This window comes from Tenrec ecaudatus, chromosome 1 (genome assembly GCF_050624435.1).
Source record: "Tenrec ecaudatus isolate mTenEca1 chromosome 1, mTenEca1.hap1, whole genome shotgun sequence".
Classification (NCBI taxonomy): Eukaryota; Metazoa; Chordata; class Mammalia; order Afrosoricida; family Tenrecidae; genus Tenrec; species Tenrec ecaudatus.
Window position 1 is genome coordinate 102,966,503 of NC_134530.1, and position 27,178 is coordinate 102,993,680.

General features: G+C 38.4%; 1 protein-coding gene and 1 non-coding gene across 2 annotated transcripts in view; one reads left to right on the forward strand and one right to left on the reverse strand.

The window, feature by feature from the left end:
• Window positions 1–3,629: 3,629 nt before the first annotated feature.
• The window catches only part of LRRIQ3 (leucine rich repeats and IQ motif containing 3), a 210,910-nt gene continuing 187,361 nt past the window's right edge, over window positions 3,630–27,178 (reverse strand). The window contains exons 9-10 of the mRNA XM_075540081.1: window positions 21,011–21,734; window positions 3,630–4,288 (exon numbers count right to left, since the gene is read on the reverse strand). Coding sequence (XP_075396196.1) covers window positions 4,159–4,288; window positions 21,011–21,734 — 854 coding nt within the window. The 3' untranslated portion in view covers window positions 3,630–4,158. The remainder of the gene's footprint in view (window positions 4,289–21,010; window positions 21,735–27,178) is intronic.
• LOC142437772 (small nucleolar RNA SNORA9) lies at window positions 8,375–8,508 on the forward strand. Its single transcript, XR_012782293.1, has one exon. It is a non-coding gene; the product is annotated as a small nucleolar RNA SNORA9 (small nucleolar RNA).

Genomic DNA, 27,178 nt, shown 5'->3' on the forward strand with positions numbered 1-27,178 from the left:
GTTTGTTTTTGAATTTATGATACCAATTGAGTTGGAATCTACATTGAAGGCTGCAGGCTGTGATCTTCAGCACTAAGTGCTTCAAATTGTTTTGGTTCTTAGCAAGAAAGGCGATATCATCCATCTAGCACATGTCATTAGTGAGGCTTCCTCAAATGCTGATGTTGTGTACTTCTCAACATAGACCAGTTTTTCAGGTTGTTTGTCCAGCGTCCAGGTTAAATAAAGATGGTGAAAAGATGTGATGCACAGCTGTCCTGATATCAACCATACAGCTTGCCCTTGTTCTGTGGCCGAGCTTCCTCTCGCTCTGTGCACAGGTTTCACAGGAGCTCAGTGAAGTGCTCTGAAGTGCACATTCTTCACAGTCTGCACGTTGTGAAGATCTACACAGCCCAGTCTCTGTGCCTAGTCAATAAAGCACAAATATCTTTCTGGTTCCTCATCTCTCAGATGAGATCCATCTGACAACAACCATAATGCCACATCTTCTAAATCTGCCATAGTTTCTGGAAGCTCTTTGTTGAGGTACTGCCTCAGCCATTTCTGAATTATAGTCAACAAAATGTTACTTGCATATTACATTAATGGTATTGTCTAATAATTTCTGGGAATGGGCACACATATGGATTTATTTTGTCTGTTTCTTGGCCAAGCTGTGCTCTAGATTTCTTGGTAAGTGATTCCAGACTTGCATCAGTTTTTCACCATAACATAGGTGATAGAAAAGTTTGTAACTTTTCAAAAATAACATCAGAAACATTGCTATTGACTGTATAGAAACATATAGAAGAGTGTAGGTGTAGTGTAATTACCACTAAGATTTAAGGAAAGAAAAATAGAGTCCAAAAAAAGAAGGCAATAAAGACAAGGAGCAATCACATGTAGTATTATAGGAAACCATGTCAACGAGAAAGAACACAATACTAGCCAAAGCTTCAGAAAATAAGGACTAAAAGATGTTGATGGAAAGATAGTAAATAGGAGGTTACTCATTGTTTTTCATGGTGTTTTTATTAGAGGGCCATGATGAAAAATGGAAGAGCAAACAGCATAAGATCAAATGGAAATTGGATTGGAAAAAAATCACATGTAAAGTTTATGGCAGAGTCTGAATACTTAAATAAATTTGAAATTGCCAAAAAGGGGCAAAAGGGACAAATCAAAAATCCCATAAAAGAAGATATGTGTATTTAATAAGTTTCATATCCACATTTATAGTAAAAAATAACAAAAATATGAGAGGGATGTAGGCACTGAGAGAGGTTTTTCAGCTTAGTTGCTCACAAAAGTTATCCCCAAATCACAGTCTAGAAAGATACCAGTGACTAAAGAATCCTTGGGGCTCACCGGTGGTATATAGGGCACTGATAGAGACCAATACAATCAGAAAGACAACACATATTGTGTGATCTCAAGGATTTTGCAACCTAACTGAGGAGAGCAGACATTTTTCTGGGATCCTCGTCTTTCAGCTAAGATCCATCCGATGTCTATTCAGCGGAATACGGTACATGATAAGGGGAGAGAAAAGCCATTAGGAAGGTAGTACTCAAAACAAAGTACTATGACTGAATTTCAATGTCAATGTGGTTTCTGATTAGTAGCCTTGATACATTTCCTTCGGATTTTGAAATATTAACAATTCACAGCTATGAGAAGCACGAGTACTTATTGAGCACTTACTAAGGTCTGCACATTGTTGTAGATATGTACATTCATTCTCTTAAACTCTTCTGACCAATTAGATTCCACACAGGCTATTATATTCACTTGACATGCTGTTAAGACAAAGCGTATGGTGTGAGTTTCAGGAGCATCGTTTACAATAGAATTGCTCTTGAATGTAGCTGAAATCAGCTACTAGTGAAAACTGAAAGGTATTGACGGAAAGGGTAGTGGTGAATTCATAGAATCATCAGGAAAAAATCTGGGCAGCAAGGCCAGAAAATGATGTAACAACGAAGGCCATATGTCTGGATTCACTCTGAGTCCAAACTGGCTTCTAGAAACCTCATAAAAGCATGTAATGGGAGCTTAAAGACAGCACAACAAACATTTATGAATGTATAGACTAAATGAATGAACAGATTATACCCCAATATATCATACAAATAAGGCTCCAACTCTTTGCTGTTTAATTGTTTCTGATGTAGAGCAAATTTATAGGGTGGCATAGAATTTACCCTACAGGGTTTCCTTTTTGTGGACACAGACAGCACATTTTCTTCTGTGGGCTGGCTGGTGGGTTCAAATAGGCGAACTTTAGTTAAAGTCAATGTATTAACCACGGTGCCCCCAGGACTCCTACATTATCAAGTTGATTTTTCCTTAATGATACTCCTTCAATATTCTAATAATGAGAGTTGACAGGTGCAGAGAAAAGGCTTCTGCCTTCACTGTTACATATTCACCTTTATTAAGTTCTTACCTTGCGTTAGATAATGCGTTTCTTTTATAGGTCACTGAATCTCACAACAATATCATATGACAAGGGTTTTCATTTGCATCACCGCCCCACCCCCAGAGAGCTATGTCATTTCTAAATAGAGAAAAGAAAACTGGAGCAACAGCTTAGTTAGGTGATTTATTACATAGAAACTGAGATCCGCTATTCTTTGTACCACCACACAGGATCTCATCTTTTACTTTTGGCCAAATAATTAAAACCACTGATATAATTTGCTTAATAATGTTCTATTAATTAACAGGAAATCAAGAAATACTACAATGGATTTAGAGAGACAGCTATTATTTTCAAGAAAAGTAGGAAATTGCTGGTGCTTATTAGCAGTGTGGCATAGAAGCACAACAGAATAATCACTGTTGTAAAATATATAATTTTTGGAAATTTACCTAAAAGACAGACTAGAGACTTCAAAAAAACAGCCCATTAAAAAAAAACTGTATACACACTGGTGTGCATTGTAGAGGAATGTTGAATATCCACACCAGTGGATTAAGTGGGCAATAGAACAAACTATGGACACGTTGTCAAGAAAGACAGAGTCCCTGAAGAAGGACATCATGCTTGGGAAAGTAGAAAGGCAGCATAAATAAGGAAGGTCCTTGAAATATGGACGACCACAGTGACTGCAACAAAAGCCACAACTATAGGAACGGTATTGAGGATGACCCAGGAGCAGGCAGTGTTTCCTTCTGTTATGTAAAGGGTCACTCTGAGTCAGAGCCTTCTCAATGGCACCTGACAAAATCAACAGCATTATAAATACTGTACAATGTATCTTTCTAGACAGATTGCAAACTCTACTGAAAACTAATTTAAAATCGATAAAGAAATCTGCATGTGCCTAATATTCTGTACTTTTCAATTTTTCTATATAATGAATATTTATGAATACAATAAAATTATGTGCAATTTCTGCTTATATTTTCATCACAGTTGCATAATTGTTTGTGAATTCTCTGTTTTTCTCTCTCAGATACACGTGTACACACATGTGAAAAAGTGAAAGACATTAAAAGTGAGTGCATCAAAGGAAATGAACACAGAGACGATGCCCACACAAAGTAAACCAAAAACAACTCCAGTTACGGTGAAACCCTTCTTATAATTTATACTTTCTAAACTCATAATAAGCATGAGTCACTGATGAAATGGTGAAGAACTTTATTTTGAGGGACGAAAAAAGGCTCAGAGCATTTTGAACAAAATAAACAGGAAGTATATGAAAGCAGGTAATGAAACTAACTGAACTACATAGTGTCTTAATAAAAGTCAGCGACTGGGATATAAATTACTGTTCTGAGTTTGCCAGAGAAATTGAACATGGCTTACCAGTTGCTACACTTTTGAATATCTGAACACAACATACAAGCAATGCCTTTGCTATATTGTCTGCAATAAGAAACTTATATAAAATAAGTTTTAGTTGTTCTTTGGAAGTCTGCATATATAAGGAAATCTTGTGGGTGCTAGGCTAGTCAACTTAGCTTAAATCAAAGTAGGATCAGTAAGAGATACATTTTTACTATCCTTTGTTTTATGAGCTTTATATGTAAATACATATTATGACAGAGCATTTCTTCTCTTAATGTATTATTTCCATGTCCTCGTATTAAAATATATGACTATAATTTATGAAGACCACAGTTTGTGATCTGGCATTGGTTCGTTTTGTCATTTCTCTGGGAAATTTAAAGACGGCTTGATTTTATAATTGCAACTCTTGATTTGGCCTCTTGAAATCTTTCTGAGGCACGTTGAAAGGCGATCATGTCAAAAACAAATTTTTCTTCACAGTGTCTTTTATTTATTTCTTCAGCCCTAGGAAAAAGGAAACAAATGCATTGAAATGTCCAAACACAGCAACTAATTAAATAACTAATACTATTTGTATGCATGTTGTTCTTTGTGGTTACAGTCAATTTACACTTATGGGGAGCCAGGTGTGCAGTAGAACTGCCCCCAGAGGATATTCAAGACTGTGCCCTACTGGAGGAGATTGCTAGGTCAGTCTTCCAAGGTGCTCCTCGGACTGACACTGAGTCACTTCTGACTCACGATGGCTCTATAGGACAGAGTAGAAATGGCCATATGAGTTTCTGGGACTATAAATCATTATAGGAGTAGAAAGCCTTGTCTTTCTCCTTTGGAGCATCTGGTGGTTTGAAACTGCTAACCTTGCTGATAACAGTTCAGTATATAATGCACTACACCACCAGGGCACCTTAAGGTGCTTCCGGATGGGTTCAAACCACCAGCCAGCCTTTCAGTTCATAATAGAACTCTTATTAGGGCATCATAGTAGATATATGCAGATAGGAAAAATAGTTTAATTTATTCCACAAAGATTTGTTTTACGACATTCAATAATATTCACATTAGATGAATAGTTCTAAGGCTTTGATTTGCTAGAACTTAGAATGCTGACGCTCCCTGTTTTAGAACTCAAAATAGGCATCTCACTCAGTCTGTTATGATTTGTCAAACAAAGGTTCACTAAGCTCAGGATAAGCCTCTAAGGTTTCTTCCATAAAGTTGAACTGCTTCCCAGACTATAACTCTTTAGGGGAGTTGAAAGCCTCATCCTTCTTCTTAGGACACACTGGTGTTTTTGAACTGCTGACCTTGCATTTATGTGCTCAAAATGTAACCACTTCCTAGAAATGCCATCCCTTAGGAGAAATCATTTATTCACCTCTATCCATTTATCAGCAATTACAATAGCTATGTATGTTGGAAACTATCATTCAAGGCTAGAAATATACGGAAGAAGCTCACATGATCTACAATTGTGACAAACTAATAGAAAATAAAGACAAAAAAGACATATGGATATGTAAATAAATAATTCTATAATAAAAGTATTGTGTAACAAGAAAGAGTGAACCACAGGAGAAAATTGGTGAATAAAACATATAGTGGTGGTATGAGACCAAAAAGAAAAGTAACAGAATTTTAAAAACTGCCCTCATTTTGGATGCTCTCAAAAGTAACCGCATTCTAATCTGGATCACATAGTTCTAGAAAGGATAGCACACCGCAGAGAAACTGGAGAAACAGACAAACGCCCTATTACAGAGCTGTGTGTGTGTGTGCGCGCGTGGGTATATACTCAGAAATCTGGACTAAGAGAATGGAAGAGATAAATCTAGAAGGATTTCTAATGGCTGGTCGCTGGATGGATAATAGTGGCCTTCACCAGGCTAGGAAATGTGGGAAGAGCAGCAATATGAGGTAGAAGATTAAAGTTATATTTCGGTCATGTTGAGTCTAAAACCCTAGCCAACCAAGCAATAACAGCTATCATGTTGAGAACAGAGAAATCGCAGCTTGTGGTGAAGATTACAGGCAGTAAAGCGATATTGCTTGGGTTTGGAATCCGCCTCCGTAACGTATCCACTTTGATTTCGCTCTGGTAATTTAAGCTGTCAATACCCAATTTATGACTATCGTGTTCATGACTATAGGTCAAAATAAGTCAGAAAATTCAGTAAAGTTAAAGGAGTCAATATATTTTAAATCTCTAGAGGAGAGCTTGTGCTTAATAATCATGCAACACACGTTACTTCTGATGCTTATTTATCAGGTATTCAGAGGGTTAGAATGGTGGATGCAATGACTTTGGAGGCACTGGATTGAACAGACAAAAAGAAGAGTTGAATTAAAGAATCCTGAAGTCTACATTGGAATTGAAAAAAAACCCACAAACAAACAAAGGTTATGTGAAGATGGGTATCACAATACATTGAAGAGTTAGTGTGGGGAAACTAAATGATGCTCAGAGGATGATGTCCCTGCTGAGAGCTAATGGGACACAGAGGGGACTGGGAAAATGACAACAGTACGTATCACGCTGTCCCCTTACTGGAGTAGACTGTGGAAGAGGACATTTCTGGGGTCACATGATGGGAAAGCAGTGTGGCCGGAACTCCCCAAAATGAAGCGAATCAAGAAGGGAACATACCTGGATAAACAATCTGGAGGAGAAAACAACCAGGCTGACTGTTCAGGAAGGACAAGGGAGAGGGGGCAGGTAGTGGTGTTAACAAACTCAGGGACAAGGGAACAACAAGTGGGCCAAAATCAGCAGACAGCAGGGTGTAGGAGGCCTGGTAGGACTTGATCAAGGGTAATGTAACCTAGAGGATATGCTGAAACCCAAAAGAAGGCTGAGCGTGATAGTGGGACAAGAGGAAAGTAAAAGGAAACCGAAGAAAGAACTAGGGCATAAAGGGCATTTAGAGAGGTCTAAATACAGGCATGTGCATATGTAAATATATTTATTTATGAGGATGAGGAAACAAATCTATGTGCATATATTTATAGGATTAGTACTAAGGTACCAGATGGACATTGGGCCTCCACTCAAGTAGAGACCCTTCAATGCAAGAACACTTTGTTCTATTAAACTGGCGTTCCATGATGCTCACCTTCCCGACACAATCACTGAAGACAAATGGGTGCATAAGCAAATGTGGTGAAGAAAGCTGATGGGGCCCAGCTATCAAAAGATATAGCATCTGGGGTCTTAAAGTCTTGAAGAAAAACAAGCAGCCATCTTGTTGAGAAGCAACCAAGCCCACGTAGAAGAAGCGCACCAGCCTGTGTAATCACAAGGTGTTGAAGGGATCAGGTTTCAGGCATCAAAGAAAGAAAAATCATATCATTGTGTGCTCTCCTTCCCGATATGATTGCTGAGGACAAATGTGGGCATAAGAAAGTGTGGCGAAGAAAGCTGTTGGTGCCCGACTATCAAAAGATATAGCGTCTGGGTCTTAAAGGTTTGAAGGTAAACAAGTAGCCATCTAGTTGGGAAGCAACCAAGCCCACATGGAAGAAGCACACCAGCCTGTGTGATCACGAGGTTTGAAGGGATTAGGTATCAAGCATCAAGGAACAAAAATCACATCATCTTGAATGAGGGGAAGTTCAAAGTGGGGACCCAAAGGCCATTTGTGCGCAACTGGATATCCACTTACAGAAGGGTCTCAGAGAGGAGACGAGCTGGTCAGGGGACAGTGTAGCAATGATGAAACACACAACTTTCCTCTAGTTCTTAAATGCTTCCTCCCCCAACTATCATGATCCCAATTCTACCTTACAAATTCAGCTGGACAGGAGGATGTACACTGGTACAGATGGGAACTGGAAACATAGGGAACACAGGACAGATGAAACCTTCAGGACCAGTGATGAGAGTGGCGATACTCAGAGAGTGGAGGGAAGCTGGAGTAGAAAGGGAAACCAAATTCAAGGATCTACATATAACCTCCTCTCTGGAGGTTGGTCAACAGAAAAGTGGGTGAAGGGAGACATTGGACAGTATAAGATATGACAAAATAATAATGACTTGTAAATTATCAAGGGTTTCTGAGAGAGGGGGGAACAGGGAGGGAGGGGAAAAATGAGGAGCTGATGCTAGAGGCTCAAGTGGAAAGCAGATGTTTTGAGAATGATGATGGCAACAAACGTGCAAATGTGATTGAAACAATGGATGTATGTCTGGATTGTGATGAGCGTTGTATGATTCCCCAATAAAATTATTTTTTAAAAGCTAAAAAGGTTTGGGCTATAAATAAATATAGAATAGTTTGGAGTTCAAGATGTAATACCATTCCAATTGAAGATAGGTCCTTTAAATGTCTATGAAAACAAGTTTATTATAGCAAATGCAATACCATCAAGTTGATTTGACTGATAGTAACCCTATAATACAAAGTAGTATGGTCCCACAAGTTTGCCAACACTGTAAATCTTTATGAAAGAAGATTGTCATATCTTTCCCCAGTGGAATGGATGATAGATTTAGACCACTACGCTTTTGGTTAGAAGCCAAGGGCTAAAGCATCATGCCCCCAAAATTTAGGTGGAATAAATGATGTGATGAATTGGAAAAGAAATACTTGGCTGCAAGCCTCCTGCTGTCTGGGTCTGGAGTGACCCCGTGCATTCCTACAGTGCTTGCAAGAACAATGTGGAAACGGTTTGAGGTCTTGTTCTGCACCATCTCCACAGCAAGGTTACAGAAATTTCAGACAAATGAGGGGGAAAAAAAGAAATATTTGGGATAGCCCAGGACCACCTTTTGTCTAGTATTTAGGCTATTTCACTTCAACATCTCTTTCTAACTAGAGAGACACTTGGCAATATTCCCTGTGGTTGTTTGATCAAATACTTGAATTAGAGATTTATGATTCCCTTTCTTTTATCCTCCATTATCCCACAGAACAGAATCAAGGAGCAACATTCTCTGTAATGACATCACTAAATATGTGGGATGATTTTAGGTCAAGTGATAATAATATTAAAATTAATTAAGGATCAATAACAGAGCAACTAAAAAGATTGAAAACGAATTCTGAAGTCTCAGGGTAGACTACTTTATTGAGTTGCAGTCTCTTTCTGCATGTTATTACTCACCGCCTTTGAAAAATTTATAGGAAACGCAATAAGAAATGCCTTTTGGGATATCTACTCACGTAACACAAATATTGTTTTATCTTTGTGTGATTTCAAGAATAATATCTTTGTGCAACTTAATAGAAGTGATAATTTAATTAAGACCATTTGGTGCTCACTTAACTCCATATCATCTGAGTATTAGTGAGGGTGGACATTTGATTTTCTGTGACAAATCTAAGCTAATTTACTTTACCTACTATTTATTTGCAATAGAATTGCACTATGGCATGTAATGATGATATATGAGTGTACACAGACACACACACAAGCACAGCATTTACTGTTGCAGACCTTCCAGGTCATGATCATCCCATGTGTGACAACATACAATGATATTTCATAAGGTTTTAAATAGTTGATATTTTGGAAATAAATTGCTAGATTTTTCCTTGGAGGAACTTCTGAGTGGGGTCAAATTTCAGTTTAGGTTGGCAGCTGAGTGCGCGCACTTGACCGTTTGTACTATTCCTGCCCACAGACATGTAGCTATATCTTTTATTCCTGGTTCTAAACATATTTAGTACTAGATAACATATATAAAGTATTTGTTAAATCTCCCACTAAATACAAAGATTATATATTAATTTGTACATATTAAATATAATTTGTAGAAAGTAGAGAGTAAAGTTAGGATTCAAATGGATCTTAGCTCTCTTTCTCACTCACTCTCTCTCTCTCTCTCTCTCTCTCTATATATATATATGTATATATATATACTTGTGTGTATCTATATGTGTGTGAAATATACTAGAGAAAATTATTTTTAAACATAAAGAGAAAATTTTAAATAGATTTCATACTAAAAATACCATTTTTTCCTTTCAGTAAATAATTAAAAATTATAACTGAAAAGTTTGGGGCTTTATTCTATTATCATAAATTAATGTGCTCTTCCAAGGTCCTCAGGGTGTCTCTCTCTGTCACTACCTCAAAGATAGCTCGTCCTTATAGCCAGGTGGGTGGTAATGAAAATTGAACAATCTCCTTCATTAGTGTTGTATATTCTCTATTTGCATAGTCCCTGTTTTAGTCTGGGTATTTTAGAGAAACTAATCCACAGAAACTTATGTATAAGAGAGAGCTTTTTATAAAGGTTAAGTGCGCATCAAAAAAACATGCCAACCCAGTGCTGCCCAAGCCAAGTCCAGCATTAACCCATATGTCCGACACCAATCCACAAAGTCCTTCTCCATCTCACAAAACAGACACAATGATGCTGACTGCAGGAGGAAAGCCAAATCAGTGAATGTGTAAGCATCTCAGCACTGGCAGCGGTTTCCACACGGCTGCTCCAGTACCCAGGTATGCATCGGGGTAGGTCCATTTGGCTTCTCTTCAGGGATATCTTGTAGGAAGTGAGCCTTGCCAGCTGAGGCAGGGAACTGGCTAAGGGAGCTGCACCCTGCTCTGACCATCTGAGAACTCGAAAGGTGTGGCTCATGGAGCCATTTATCCCTCCACCCTTCAATTAACCCCACAGGTGTTTATGAGCCAGGTTGGCACAATAAACTAACTACCTCACATCTACAGTGTGACAAACTGACAGATGAGTGGATGAAAATGAGTGGATGAAGTATTTCTAAAGGAGCATTGAATGTATGCATTTAAATAGTTTTAACACTTAAAAATATCTCCAGGATAAAACTATGGCTGATGAACTTTAATGTGCTATCAGAAAACATTGTGTCGTCTGCAAGATTAGCATGGAGTGGGGGCGGGAGTTCCTATCTGACCTCCTGTGTTGTCGCTCCCGTCCGAGGCAGAGGTCAGCAGGCCTCTATGATCCATCCTTCTGCATTCTGACCCCAACCTTTCTTCCGCGGAGCTCTACTGCTCTGCTAGCTTTGAGACTTCACTGAGTGTCCACACATAACTCACAGGAAACATTCACACTTACGGGAGTTTATTGGGGAACTTAATAGGTTAGCACAGGTCAGGACCACTAAAGCATAAGGATACAGTCATTTGTCCACAGCAGCCCCTGTCCTCAGCCACCAGGCATGTCTCTCTGCAGTCTCTCTGGTATTTTCCTCTCGGCTGCTGCGTCAAACAGCACCAAAATTGATAGTGGTAACTAAGACCAACCAATCTCCTCTATCAAAGGCACACGCACCCTGTGTGCATAGTGCCCCCAAACATTTGTTGGGAGTTACAGATACATGGGTAGAAAAGCCATATTAAAATGCGTCACTCCACCATACAATCTAATATCAGAAAACATGGTGTGAAGCAAAGGTTAGTGCAGGTCATTTCCAGTGCTCCTTTCATAATTGTTGGTGCCTTGCAACCTCTTAGAGCTCTTTTAAAAGCATGGAAAATGAGGGAAGTAATTGCAATGGAAATATATTTTGCCCAGTGGAGTGACAGTTCTTTAATGCCCCATCTATGGGGACTTTCACCTATTATTTAACTCATTTCAGCATTTCTAATTACTGTACATAGGTAGTTACAACATATTTGAGTTACAACAAACCACAACTTTCTGTCTGCTTTTATTTACATTTTACATATCTTATCGTTAATAACCTGCAATACGTACAATGCTGTGGTACATAAATTACTTATGCTTCCATTCTCAGATATTCACTCCCAGATGCTCAATATTATGATTTGCTTTACTAAATGCTGCTATATAGAATACCCATTTACAATAAGGTCATTGACGGGTTCTGGAATTTTAATGGACAGTGAATTGGGCAGTGTTCAACTCACAATGTATTGAACAGTGCTTACGTCCAACAGCAATTGTGTTTCCGATTGCATAGCTACGGCACTGACGTCAACTTCACTGTAGACCAGGCCTATGCAGTTTGATTTTATTCAGCATTTTGTACTAACAGAAGCATATTCGTTCATGTGAAGCAGAATTGTTCGGTTTTCTCGCACTGTCACACATCTGTGGTATTTTTATTCCAAATAATAATGTTTAGCAAAACAAGTTAGACTATTCTAATGCAATACAAGTTCTAATGCAAAAGTAAATAAATAAATAAGGAGTGCTTTAAACGTGGATATAAAGATGAAGATCTTATGGTTATGGAGGGAAAGAAATTCAGCAAAATAGCAAGTGTGGGACTACCTTATTTGACTCTTTGGATAGAATAGGAATTTGGAGATAATTAAAATAATTATCAGCATAAATGAGCAATGCTAACAGAAGAAAGGGTCAAATTATGAGTTGGTAATTTCAATTGAAGATCAATCTGGAAGAGGATTTCCTATGGCTTTCTTGATAATTCAAATGTCAGCACACACACTTTTTAAAGCGCTGACGAAACAGTAGCAGCAATCAAATAAGGAAAACTGAAGAAGAATCCGTGCATTCGAATGATGGTGCTGGAAAAGAAGAATATTTGAAGTACATCGGACTGCCAAAGAAACAAACAAATCTGTCTTGGAAAAAGTATGTCTGGAGTGCTCCTCATATGCAAGGGTGGCAGACATCATCTTGTGTACTTTGGCACGGGATCAGGAGAGCCCGTCCCGGGAGAAGGACCACGTGGTGGGTAAAGTAGTTGGACCTTTGCCAAATGGGTTGACCTAGTGGCTGCATTGATGGGCTCAAGTGTAAGTACAATTGTGGGGGTAGCACAGGACTGGTCAGGATGCTGCTCTATCAAACATAGAGTTGCGGTGAGTGGGAATTGACTGGAGGGCGCTGAACAATAACAACTTTGTATAACTGGAAAACCAGGAAGTGCTCATGGTGAACTTGATGAAAAATTCAAGTAAGGTCTGGGGAAGGTAAGACAAAATAACATCTATTTCTGGAGCAGATTTTCAGTGTGCATGCAACAGTTTTGTTTTGGATCGGATAGTAATGGTAATATGGGCTTACTTTCACAAAGAGGCGAAATAAATATCTGGTTTTAATGCTTTTAAAAAGAGGATCACACTGCTTCTTTGAGGTAAATACTGCTAGATTTAAATAGGATTCTTGTTTATCATTTTGAAAAACCTTGCACATTCATAAACATTAAAAAGCCCAAGCTGCTGGTGTACTGTATGTTGCTCAAGATGATTTTTAAAGTGTTTCATCTCAGAAGTATGGATGTTCTGCCTGGAAAGGAGACTTTCTTTCTAGATTCTGTTGCTACTTGATATTGTTCCAGGACATCCTCCTTAAGTAGATCATTTAGATCAAGATGTGAAAATGGTGTGTCTACCTCCCAAGAAGATAGGTGTGATTCAGCCAGTGGCTCAAGCTTTAAGCATCTCCTTCAATGTATCAATCGCAGACTATGTTTACACCGGGAATAGATGCAGCAGGTGGTAGGATGGCAGCATGGCATGATGTCTGTAAGAATTACAAGGTTCCCTAATGTAGCTGGTACATTTTATCACCCAGGAAGGAAATTGCTGGGAAATGCCCGTAGCTAATACAGACAGACAGAGAGAGAGCTGAGTTATATGAACACACTGCAAACAGTTGATCACGATTAAACGATAGAAGAGATTGTTTGAAAATTTATCCAAATAGAAAAACATATTGTGATTAGACCTTGGTATCGTTCATGCAGATCAAATAGAGGGAATTGATAGATAAGAGATGTATGGATTATGAAGAGGAGTTAAATTCTGAAGAAGAAATAAATGACAAGAATGAGGAAAGAGAGACACTGTCGCCCTGTGTTTCTCAACAATTAAAGGATTAGATGAACTTTTGCGGTGGGACTTTTGTTTGTTTGAAAACACAGACCCAAAATAGAATTGCTTGAATCAAATTGATAGATCAAGGTGCAGTGAGATGCTACAACAAAATATATATGAAAGAAAACAAAGAAAAGAACCATAAAAACAATTCTCATTTATTTTCTGTCTAGAAATATCATCCAGTCTCAGGAATAATGTATATTATCTATATCCTCCCACAAGTGAAGTTAGGACCACAAATGACAAATGCCAATGTCTACCAACCTTGCTTCATCATTGAAACATTTTTAAATGATTACTGTATTTTTGAATGAAAATATAAAGCCATATCTAAGTTTATATGCATGATTATAATCATCAAGACAAAATTTCAATTTATAACAATGGCAATAAACGGCGGTAATAATAAAAACTAAAATAAAAGAGAAAAAGAGGTATTCAACTTACATTGAATCAACTGACTAATGACAACGTTGTTGAAACAGAACCTCATTGGGGACTACCTATATAAAAATGCTTTTTGGATTCTCAGCTGAACTGATTATAACATGTTACTGGTTCCCTTATTAACTAATAAGTTTCATACAACGCTTGACATATGTTCCTCTTATATATCTACATATCATTGCTGTACCTTCATGAAACAATATTATTTTACAACTAGTGAAACTTAACTTCACTATTTGTGGACTGAAGAGTCCAGTGGTAAGGTGGGCTAAGTGTTATGCTCCTAACCACAAGGTGGTGGCTCTAACCCACCACCTGCTGCAAGGCCGTTTACTTCTTTAAATATTTACTATTATATTCTCCTTTCCTTCCGGTTCCTGAGGAGGCCAAATTAACTGGATGATGGTGAGCATATGTAGACTAGAATATTTTAAGAGTCAATGTGACTTTTCAGAGGTTTTTTATGTCATCAATACGTGTTTGAATAAAAAAAGGAAACAATATATCTTGAAGTAATTAACAAGCGGAGTCATTCTGAGGAATATTAATTTTCTGTGATCTTTCCTAAAACTAAGGTTCAATATTTAAATGAATGTTTAAAAGTCATGTTTTTTTCTCACAGGATTCTCATGGTCTTTACCATGAGAATGTACTGAAACTTAAAGGGCCTTTCTAATCCAGTTTTATGTTTATTAAGTAATGGCATTTTCAATGACTCTCCCCCATAAATCTATCATAGCTAATGCCATATGCTGTCTCCTCCTCCACCCACATCCCATTGCTCATTGTAAGCTTTCTGATTTCGCCCATTCTCTTCTCCTTGATCTGATACTCTCCCCATAGCTCACTGCTTCCACACGACTCAATTTTTTCCTCACTTCTATGTTTTCTCATGATTCAAATGTTTGTTTTTTCTTTCCCACTAGACTGGTGCTCAGCAAATCCAGACGGTCTTATTTATAATTAAATGGGGGCAAAGGAGAAGTGAAAGGAATTAACACTGGAATGTTTAGCTAAGCTTTCTCTTTGAGGGTTTCCTACTTTACTCTCACATACCCATTATCTACAATTTTATTGGACTTTTCAATTCTGTCTCTCGATAGTTCTTAATTATTGCATGTGTTATTTAAATCTATTAATCTCATGGCTTCAATGCTTTATCTCTCAAATGACTTTTAATTTCTTGAAGCCAAATGGTCTTTATAGCCTCAGATCACTGCTGTTGTAATCTTCAGTAGCTAGTCATGAATTTCCACTGGATTATTTGACTTGAATTTGAATTCCATAGTACCACATCTGTCAAGTTGCTGTATTATGTCAATATGTGCAAAATCCATGCCAGCAGTGTCTCAAATATAAGCAGCAGCATCCACGGTGGAGATATTTCAGCAGAGTTTATAGACCAACACAGAGTAGGAAGAAGACAGTGGCATTTTATTCTTCAAGCAATTGGCCACATAGAACCTTTCGAACATCAGTGGAGCATTGTCTGAAAAGTGCTGGAAGATATGCCACTTAGGTTAATAGGCCTCAAAATACAGGTAGGGAAGAACTGCCTCCTGAAAACTGAGTTACCCTTAATGACCTGGGTTGAGTAAAGCTCGGGGTCATTTATTCTCATGAGTTAAAATGATAAGAAACAGCTGTAACCATAATAATCTGAAAACCGAATGTACAAAATTTGAATCTAGGAAAATTAGAAGTAAAATATTAAATTCATGAAGATCCATATCCTAGTCATTAATAAACATAGATGGACTAGATAGTCATCCTTTTATATGGGACAAGCATATGATCTTTAATGTTGAGAATGACAAATGAAAGAAATGGTTTCACATTCACCTTCAAAAAGAGTATTTCAAGATCTATCCTAAAGCACAACTCTGGATAATGTCCATACACCTATAAAGAAGAATATAGGATCCCTGGTGGCATATTAGTTACATATTGTGCTGCTAATTGCAAGATCACTAGTTCAAAACCACCAGCTGCTCCTTGGGAGTAGATGGACTTTCTACTCCCATAAATAGTTACATTCCCAGAAACTCACAGGGTCAGTTATACCCTGTCCTATGAGGCCACTGTGAGTTAACATGGTCTCAATGGCAGTGAGCTTGTTTTGTTTTCTTTTAATAAAGAAGAGTTAATATGGCAGCTATTTAGATTTATGCACCAATCACTAAAGCTAATGAAGAAAATAAACAATTCTACCAATTTATCTCAACCTGAAACTGATCAAATATGCAACTAAGGTACATATATAATTACTGGTGACAGAAATCTGAAAGTTCTAAACAGAGAGGAAGCATTGGTGATTGGAAAATATAGCCTTGGTGATAGAAACAGCACGGGGGAATCCCACAAGTGAGCTGTCATCAACAACATCATTCCTGAAGAAAGCAAAAGGCCATTTAAAGCATAGGAAAAATTAAAAGGCAAAAATTAGAAGACTCTAAACCATTCCCTCGAATGCAGCGAGAATGTCGAAAATAGGTAGGAAGGATGATGAATAAAAGAGATGAAGGGAAAAGTCAAGGAGTAGCTGGAGAAGACAAAAGCAAACTCACAGCCATTGACACAGATCTAAGCCACAGCAGCCCTTCAGGAGGCTTGGGAGCTGAAAGGCTCGTCTTTCTCCTGTGAAGAATGGCTAGTGTTTGAACCGCCAGCCTTGTGGTGAGCAGCCCAACAAGTAACACACTATGTCAAGAGAGTTCATTGGAAAAGGCAAAATATTCTAATGAACTGTACAAAGACCTGGGGAAGGAAGAATGCATTACATATTTCTCATACTTAAAGAATTGTACAACCTTTCAATATTATTATAATATGGAAGAATTCTAAAGGAAACATATTTAATGATACAGGAGTTGTGGCAGTTACATAATCTCCTGTCAACTTCTGTCAATCACAATGAGGAGCTGGAGGAAGCACACGGAGACCCACACCACTGCTGAGATGCATCTACTGCCACTGGCTCCACAAGATTTTCCACCTATTAGCCTGTGTCTTCCTGCACCCGGCATCATTGCATGTGTTGTGTGAGTCTGAAGAGTTTATAGACTGATATTGGAAATATGGGCTAATATCAGATCTATGCACTTGATCTTTAATGTGCTGGGATGTTTTTTAATATAAAATTACTCTTTGATACAAAGCTCTTACTTATACATATATGAGTGTCTATGAATTTGTTTCTCTAGTCAACCCAGACTAACGCAGAAGGCATCAAAAGAAGAAGGAAAACACAGAAGCACTGTGCCAAAAAGAACTGGCCAATGTAAGTCCATTTCAGTAGGTAGTATGTGACCAGGAACTGATGGTACGAAAGGAAGATATTCAAGTTTAAAGAAAGCATTAACCAAAAACGAGCATCCCTCCAGAAAATGAGGGGACACTGATGGAAATATTTCAACAAATGGATGCAATGTGGAACCACTTTCTCAAAAATGCTAAGAAATCTGGAAGATGGCTACATGGTCAATGGACTTGAATAGATCCATATTTGAGCTGATTCCAAATTACAGTGGTTTGATAGGCTGGGAAAGTTATAAAATAGTATATTATATATCACACACAAAGGTCTCTTGGTGATAATTCAAAAATATTTGCAGCAATAGATTGACAAGAAACTGCAGATGTTAATAGTTATTCAGAAAAAACTATAGACTGAACGCTGATTATTGCTGATGTCATATGACTCTTGCCTAAAACAAAGTATACTTGAAATAGGTTTACCTATGTTTTACTTTATTTTTCAAAGACATTCTGTTTGATGGCAGTACTGTATGGATAATATCATGAAGAATGGGAATTTCTGCTCGTGCAAACCCTGCACAAAGACAGCCATTCAAAGATAACAATAGGATACTGCATGATTTAAAATCAGGAGCAGTGTGCTCCATGGTTGCATCATTTTACCGTATTTAATCAATCTGCACACAGAACAAATAATCCGGGGATCTGGACTCTATGAAGAGAGCAGTTGACTCCAGGAATGGGGGAAGAGTCAAGAACAACATTGCTAGCTGAAATTCAAAAGGATTTGAAGCATTAACTGAAAGATTATGCAGTTCACTAGGGATTTTGTCCCAACATACAAAAGCAAAATTTCACACAATTGGAATATGTGTTAGACTGGATTCTCTAGACAAGCAAAACCAGTGATACTTGTCGTGATATAGAAAAAAGGTTTACATCGAGAACGGGCTCACAGCACTGCAGAAATCCAGCTTGGTTCAAATCTGTGTGTCAGATAGAAGCAGAAGGCTTCTCCTTACTCCTGTGACTGCAGGAATTGATGAAGATGAAGGAGAAAGATGAAGTAGGAAGACCAGAGGCTCGTGGATGCTTAGACGAATAGACAGAGGGCTGAGTGAATTCATCTAGTGTTGGAAGTCCACTGATGGCTCCTGGGATTACCAGGCGATATAACAGGTGGTCGACAAACCAGACACAGAATCCAAATGCATCAAAAGTCCACTAGCTTCCACATACTTTCGATGTAAACTTACAATGGGCCACGGGCTGAATGAATCAAGACAACACTCGGGTTAAAGAGGTCTATTCTCTGCACAACTAGTTTGTCCCTTCACAGAAGATCCTGTCACGGAGTGGACCACACTGTGTTGGTTCATATCATGGGAGATTCCTGACCCACCAAGTTGATACGCAGCCTATCACTGCTTAGAAAAAAAGTTATTCTTTTTCTCTGTAATGTCTTCCATATTTAATACAGACATGTAGGAATAATGATCATTTCTAAGGCTAGAATATAATTAAAGAGGCTTTTAAACAATAATTACAGATTTTTAAAACTGAGATTTCTACTCATACTTATCAATAGATTTGCTGATTGAATATTATTTACTAAATACCAAAATAAGAACTGAAACATAGAACAAATTGTATTAGAACAGACGTCACAGACTAACTGTAATACGGTCCTCTTGTGACAACGGCACCAATTGATCTTTAAATAAAATGCCAAGTGAATAGACTAGAAGGACAGGTGGAGAGACATGAAAGTAGGATGGCATTTGAATGGCTACTAAAGGGTAGCATGCCTTCACCAGTAGTGGATGCAGTTTGTACACGGTGCAAACAAAATGAGGGGAGTCTCCACTATACACACACATGCACACAGGTCTAGCAGCATGTCTCCCTTTTAGGAAAGAGTATCCTTTCTTCACATAAAGGCACCACGCTCTCACCAATGTAAAGGACATTCTAATTTACACAGTCTTACAGAGGTCTGTTACATTATTAATTCTAGAAGAAAAATAACAGTAACAATACACATTATAGACTTGTAGTGACCACACCGAACTCCAAATTCCCTGCCCTTCAGTGAGTTCCGGGTCAGTGCAACCCTGGAGGCCAGGGTAGAAGCACCCCTGTGATTTTCTGAAATGGTTACTCATTAGGTGAGTAGGAAGCCTAGCGTTTCTCCTGGGAGCAGCTGGTGGTTTCTATCTCGTGACCTTGCTGATCATAGTCCAGAACATAACCACTATGGAGCAGGGCTCCTTAGTGCTCTTGTGGTGTGCATGTTTATAGGAAAAGACACTAATGTGGGTTTAGTCAGAGGGATACAAAAGGGAAGATTTGAGTTTCTTTATTGTGCTGCTAGGTCCCATAAAGTTGGTTCTGATTAAAAACTATTCTGTGTCCAATATAGCAAATCGCTGTTTATGTCTCCACCACTCCCACAATGGTTGCTATGTTTGAGCCCATTGTTAGAGGCACTGTCTCCATCCATCTTATTGAGGATCTCCCTCTTTTTTTGGCTGACCCTCTATTTTGCCCAGCATGATGTCCTTCTCCAGAGACGTCTCCCTCCAGAGAATATTTTAAAAGCTCAGTTCTAAAGAGAATTCTGGTTTCACCTCTTCAAGACAGATGCTGCCCATGGTATAGTCAACGCCCTTGTCTAGCCACATAATTCAAATGCATCAATTATTCAGTCTTTGATCATTGTCCACCTTTAGTATGTGTATGGGAATTTTGATAATACTTGGTTAGGGAGTGGTGAATGATTTTGTTGGTCAGGAACAAAGAGACAGTGCTATTTAGGAAAGAGGGAGAAAGTTATAGCAGAAACATTTTGGATGGTATGGTATTAGTGGGAACAGGTAGACAGCAACAGACCACGCTGTCTGAGATGTCATTCAGAGAGCTGATTTATTCCATGAAAAACTGCATGTTATCCACATATTTAAGTGGAAATAACATGACCAGCCCTTTATTTTAAAAGAATATGGATACAATAAATGGTGACGATGTAAATGGATATCTCAATGGGAGGATCCTGTGAGCAATTACCAAACCAAACCCACTGCCATCAACTTAATTCTATTTCCTATCAACCATACAGGACAGAGTAAAACTGCACTTTAAGATATCTGAGATTATAACTCTTTAGAAGTGAGCCTCTTCATTCTCTTGCAGAGTGGCTGGTGGGGCTTGAACCACCAACCTTGTGGTTAGTAGCAGTGCTTAATATCCTGCACTGGCAGGCAATAATGATAGTATAAATTAAAATAGGAGAATTTGGTTTTAAAATGAAGGACAGAAATTAAATAAATAGAATACTAAAGCAATTTAGCTTGTTGGCAATGAGGAAGACTGAGCTTTAAAAGACTGAGATACTATCACTGATCAAGGTAATAATAATAAATAATTATCTTAATCATTATCTTAACAATAAGTAATAATAAATGATGTCATTTATACAATAAGAAATATTTGTAAGAAGCAGGTGATCTTGGAGGAAGCTGGGGTTGAGGGAAGGAACAGCTGTATGCGGTCTGATCTTTGGTGATGTAGCTTTGCTACATAGCTTGTCCTTTGTCTCCGTTTTCCAAACTAGATTATATCACAGCATATCCCAAAAACTTTAGATCTAAACCTTTAATAATGTAAAATTCAAATAATAATAATAATTTAAAAAATCTTCCACAGTATCAAAACTATACATACCTAATTTTCTTCATTTGTTTACGAAATTCTGCTTGATATTTTTCCATGTTTCGTTTTTGCTGAACAATGTAACTTTTCTCTTTTAAAAGAAGTGTATTCTTTCTCCATCTGTTAGCTTTAATTATGCCTTCGGAGAAAATATTGCGACTATTATTTAAATCTTGAATTAATAAACGATCTGCAGTTTTTTGTTTCTTTTCTTCTAGAAATCGGCCTCTCCTCTCTCTAACTTTTTTAATGTAGTTGGCTCTGTCCTGCCAGTGTTGTTGTAAACCCTTCTGAACTGCCTCTGCATCTTTTTCCTCTACTTGTTGTGCAAGATAGTTTCTCTTACATACACTTTCTTTCACGGTTTGTTGGGCTTTTTCTCTGGCAACGTTTGCCACGGCGACAGCTGTTAGTTTTTCCTTATGGCTTTTTTGCTTCTTTTCTTCCATGTAATATTGATCAACATCACAAACTGTTTTGAGTTTCATGCCATTTCTTTGGGTTATAAAAAACTCTCTTTTCATAATCCTGTCTGATATACTCTCGTGTCTAATTTTTGGTTTTTCATGAATGACTGGATGTGTCTGGATATCTGAAGGAAATGGATCTTGTTGCTGTTTAAATATTAAAGCATCCTTTGATAAATCTGAAATATATATAGGTAGTTTGGACACTGTTACCCTAAAAGTGTCATCAAAATCTTCATCTTCAATTCCATCTTTGGTTTCCTTCTGACCTGCATCACACAGAAGACAAATATTTTATGTTCTACAAAACTTAGCATCATTTATTTTCTGTCAATTTTTTGTGAAAGTTACATAGCTATAGTAGACAAAAGGATGCTATATACTCTCTTAAGAATTTTTTCCAAAGGCTGAAATGCCCTACTGTGAAAGAAGCCAGTGGCTACTATCACAAATTTCTGAAATTGATGGTCATTGAATGTTGGCTCAGATCTCTTGCTTTGAGGGAGAACGGTGGCCTGGGCCTGCCATGTGTTTACTATTTTAATGTCCTCCATGCTTTTCTATGGCATATATTAGTCTGGTAGGCATGGTTCTGCCTCAGTGAATGAGTGTTATCAAAAGTGTTGCCCCATCACTAAACACATTGTTGTATAAATAGTGTCCTTTCACTTAAGCATTTAATCTGGGGGGATAAAGGGGGAAATGATCACAATATAACCCCTTCTCTTGGGGATGGACAAGATAAAAGTGGGTGAAGGGAGACAGCAGTCAGTGTAAGACATGAAAACAAAAATTTATAAATTATCAAGTGTTAATGAGGGAGGGAGGGGAAGGAGGAGTAAAAATGGGGGAGCTGATACCAAGGGCTCAAGTAGAAAGAAAATGTTTTGAAAATGATGATGGCAACAAATGTACAAATGTGCTTGACACAGTGGATGTATGTATGTATTATGATATGAGTTGCCCGAGGTCCCAATGAAATGATTTTTTATAAATAATTTAATCTGTACAAGTCAACAATTCATGTATTGCAGTCTGAAGCCAGCCCATAATTGTATAATTCCCTCTTCTCAGCAGTGTCAAAATCTATATCATTGGCTAAATTAATGGCACTATAAATAGAATTACCTTATGCCCCAGGGGATGATTTATAATGTTCTCTATTATAAAAAATATAAGGATTTCTCTGAAGCAAACCAGAGACATATATAAGCCATAGATATGAGAATGGATTTTGGCATCACACTTCATTCTAGTCCCAATTTAAGAACAATTAATTCTTATGACGTGGCCCAGCTCAATGTCCACCTTCAATCAGAGATGACTGAAGATACGAGTACTACACAGAATGTGGAGAAGAGCCCATGTACCAGAAAGAATCGTGTCTGAGGGCTTCAGGGCCATCCACATGAGCATCAACTAAGCACACATGGAAAAAGAACACCAGCCTGTGCGATCCAAGGAATGTAAATAAAAAAATTCAATCCATAGGAGGGAAGGTTATCAGAACTTAAATTGTGAACAACCAGTTTGCAGAAGGCTGTGGATAACAACGGAAGGCCAAAATCCATTTGCAGAGTCCCCGCTATAAAATCAATCGTGGCAGATGTAATTAGGTTAAAACACAATACATTATCATTCAATCTCCCTTTTGAGTCATTCTAAATTATTTTCAGCTTTTAATATTTTCTGCTTTCTTTTCAATTGAAGTTTATATATGTTTTGTCTTGTCATTCTTGTCTTATTTGTTTGCAGTCTGTTTGTGCGTTATATCATTTTCTGCATATGATATCCAAAATAGGTAGTTTTCTAGAGCCAGTACCTGGATTTATAATTGCCAAGGAGTTTGGCAAGGGAGGTGTTGGGGAATGGGGCTTACAACAATGAGTATAAGAATGACATATTCTAAAATTGATGGTGATCGTTGCACAAATATTCTTAATATTAATTAATTCTTAATATTATTCTTAAAATGTGATTAAACAATTAAATTGTATGGTATGTGAACTATATACCAATGAAGCCATTTTAAAGATTGCAGTCAGGAAAACTCCATAGAGTAGCTCTATTCTGTAGCACATGGCTCTGCCATGTGTTTGGGGGTGGTTCAAAAGCAGCTGACAACAAATACTACTCTCAAGGATACGGATTATATCTTCCTTAGTACAAGAATCCCTTCACATACACATATATCAAAATGCCAAATAGTGGTCACAAAAGATGTCAGCAGCACTGCTGCTGAGTTGAATGTAACTCAGTGACTCAGTTTCTGAGAAGGCATGTGTTCACCATGGCAGGAAGCCTCATCTTTCTCACATGGAGTGGCTGGTGGGGTTGAGCTGATGATCTTGCTGTTAATAGACCAAATGCCTAACTCATAGCACCACCGATGCTCTTTTAATTAAGACAAAAAACAATTAAAAATTTTATGTTATTGAGTCAGCCCAGGTAGACAGGGGAAACAAATTCATAAACATGCATATGTATATACAAAAGAGGTTATGTACAAGCACAACTGAATATAGGGAAAACATCCCAGCCTAGTCAGATCAATCCATAAATCTGATATTAGCCCATAAGTCTGATAACAAGCTATTCAGTCCTCTTCAGACTCATAAAACGCATACAATGATGCCAAATGCAGGATGATCACAGGTCAGTGGGAAGAAAGGCTTTGGATTCAGTGACGTTGTATTTATCTCAGTGTTGGTATGGGTCTCCACATGGTTTCACCAGTTCCCAGAGCACGGGATCTATCAATGTAGTGCCACGTGTCTTGTCAGTAGAGCATCTCCAAGGGAGTGAGTCTTGTCAGTAGAGAGACTCCCAGGGAGTGAGCCAGAAGAGAACAGTGTCTCCCACCTCCATGGAGGAAAATACAGTAGTTCACGGAATTCTCAGGAGAAGGCCATGTCCACACAGAGGCTTCATTGGCTATGATCCAACTGAAAGACTAGACTCCACCCCTTCACTCTTTATCCTCTCAAGTCCAAAATTGACACCAGATTATTTAACTACCATAGACCACCCCTTGTCAATTTGACACTGTCATACACCTCTTTAGCCATATACAATTTTCAGACAAACAATAATCAAGTCATAACTGTATTTAACCGGACAAAACTAAAATGCCTACAATTCAGTATGTGCCACACTCATTTACACTCTTTAAGTGATCAAAATAAAAATATCCTATGCCTAACAATTATTGTTACTTAACAGCTGCACCTTAATCCTATAACCCTATGGATATATTCCCCCTCCTATGAAAGGTTGTAAGTCAGCCACTTCATACCTTTATCTGCCCCATTTTGGTTACCCAGTCTCTATACTTCCCACTTACATCAGCCCAGTGCTCTGAGGAGACAATCATATTCTTTGATGTGAAGAATCTTCATTCAAGATGGAATCTTGTGAAGTCTGCATCCATAAGCAAAGTCAAATCATGACAGGTCATCCATAAATTCTGCAGCAATATTCATGAGTTCACAGGCTCAAATATCTCTTCATCTGGTCGGGTTCTGGTCAACTCAGTGTGGGTTGCCTCAATTAGCCTCACCAGGGTGCCCACTGGTAGCCTTTCCTTCAGACCATGGGCTCCTCACAAATTCGCAACAACTCTAGCCCCCTCGTGCTAGGTCATGAACTTCAGACCCGTCAACCTGCTCTTGGCTTCTCTTCTAGTTCCTGTGAACCAGGTACATGGGTGTCCGTGGCCAGATTCAACCAGTCTCTCTCTTGCTCCTTTTCTCCCACTTCCACTCAATCAGAGGGCTCATACAACCCTTATGACAATCCATACATACATCAATTGTGTAAAGCACATCTGTACATTCTTTGCCCTCATCATTTTCAAAGCATTTGCTCTCCACTGAAGCCCTTGGCATCAGGTCCTCTTTTTTTCCCCTCCCTCCCCGCCACCCCCTCCCTCATGAGCCCTTGATAATTTATAAATTATTATTTTGTCATATCTTGCCCTGTCCCAATCTCCCTTCACCCCTTTTCTGTTGTCTGTCCCCCAGGGAGAAGGTCACATGTAGATCCTTGTAATCAGTTCCCTCTTTCCAACCCACTCACCCTCTACCCTCCCAGTATCGCCCCTCACAGCCCTGGTCCTGAAGGTATCATCCGCCCTGGATTCCCTGTGCCTCCAGCTCCTATCTGCACCAGTGTACACCCTCTGCTCTATTCAGACTTGCAAGGTAGAATTCGCATCATGATAGTTTGTGAGGGGGGGAGAGCATTTAGGAACTGCAGGAAAGCTGCATTCTTCATTGGTGCTACTTCACACCCTGACGGACTCATCTCCTCCCCTAGACCCCTCTACAAGGGGGATCTCCAGTGGCCGACAAATGGGCTTTGGGTCTCCACTCTGCACTTCCCCCTTCATTCACTATGGTAAGATTTCTTTTTTTTTCTGATGATGCCTTATACCTGATCCCTTTGACACCTCATGATCGCTCAGGCTGCTATGCTTCTTGCATGTGGGCTTTGTTGCTTCTGAGTTAGATGGCCGCTTGTTTACCTTCAAGCGGAATACTTCAGTTTTAACAAGAAAGAAGAGCCAGAGCTTTGGAGCTGCTGTCCCTGAATTTAGAGCCTCCTAGACTCAGAGGAAATTGATGTGAAGATATGGGAAGATTTCCAAGGGACCACATGCCCACCAATGTTCTCAGGAAGCAAAGACTTCCTGGGGCTCTAAAAGGAAGAAAAACCCCTCCATTATAAGTAGGACCCTGAATTTATCTAGCTCCCTAAACTGTGAGAGAATACATTACGTTTTTAAAACCATCCCCTTGTGGTATTTCAATTTCAACAACACTGGATAACCAAAACATTTCATTTAATTTGATATGGAAAAATGACTCAATTGAATACTGTTTGAATAGCCTCATGATTTGGAACAAAATGGGGGAAATAATATGAAAGACAATCTTGATTGCTGAAATTGAGGATGACTGAAACATTTGCTGATGAAGATTAAGGGTTGCAGCCTTCAGTATGATTACAACGCAATGTTAAGAACACCAAAGATTCTCATAACAGGAACAATAGGTAACATCATGATAAATTAAGAAAAAGTTGAAGTTGTCAAAGATTTTTGTCTTGCTTGGAGCCACAAGCAATGCTCATGGAAGCAGCAGTCAAAAGATCAGAAAATGAGTTGCATCAGTTCAATCTGCTGCACAAATTCTATTTTCAAAAAGGCGAGCTCACTCCCATTAAGTTGATACTGACTCATAGTTCAAAATAAAGCTGAATAATATTAAATCAAGTTGACCAGAGTCAAAATCCGACCTTGGGTCTATCCCACCTGAATTTCAGGAACATCTAAAGCATAAATTTGATGCATTGAATACAAATGAAAGAAGTCCTGACAAGTTGTGGTAGGACATCATTCATGAGGAAAGCAAAAGATAATTAAAAAGACAGGAAATAAAGAAAAGATTAAATTAGATTTCAGAAGATATTATGAAACTTAATCTCAATCATAAGTAGCTGAAGCAAATGGAAGAAATGATGAAGTCGAAGAGTTGAATAAAAAACTTGAAAGGGCATTATAATGAAATGTGCCAATACCTAGAATTAGAAAACCAACGGGAAGAAGATGCCCAGCAAATATTAAACGGCAAGTACAAAAGAAAGGCTTCCAGCCTCAGGTTGCACGAGTCTATGAGCAAAGGATTCTGAGATTACTGAGAACATTAGTAGC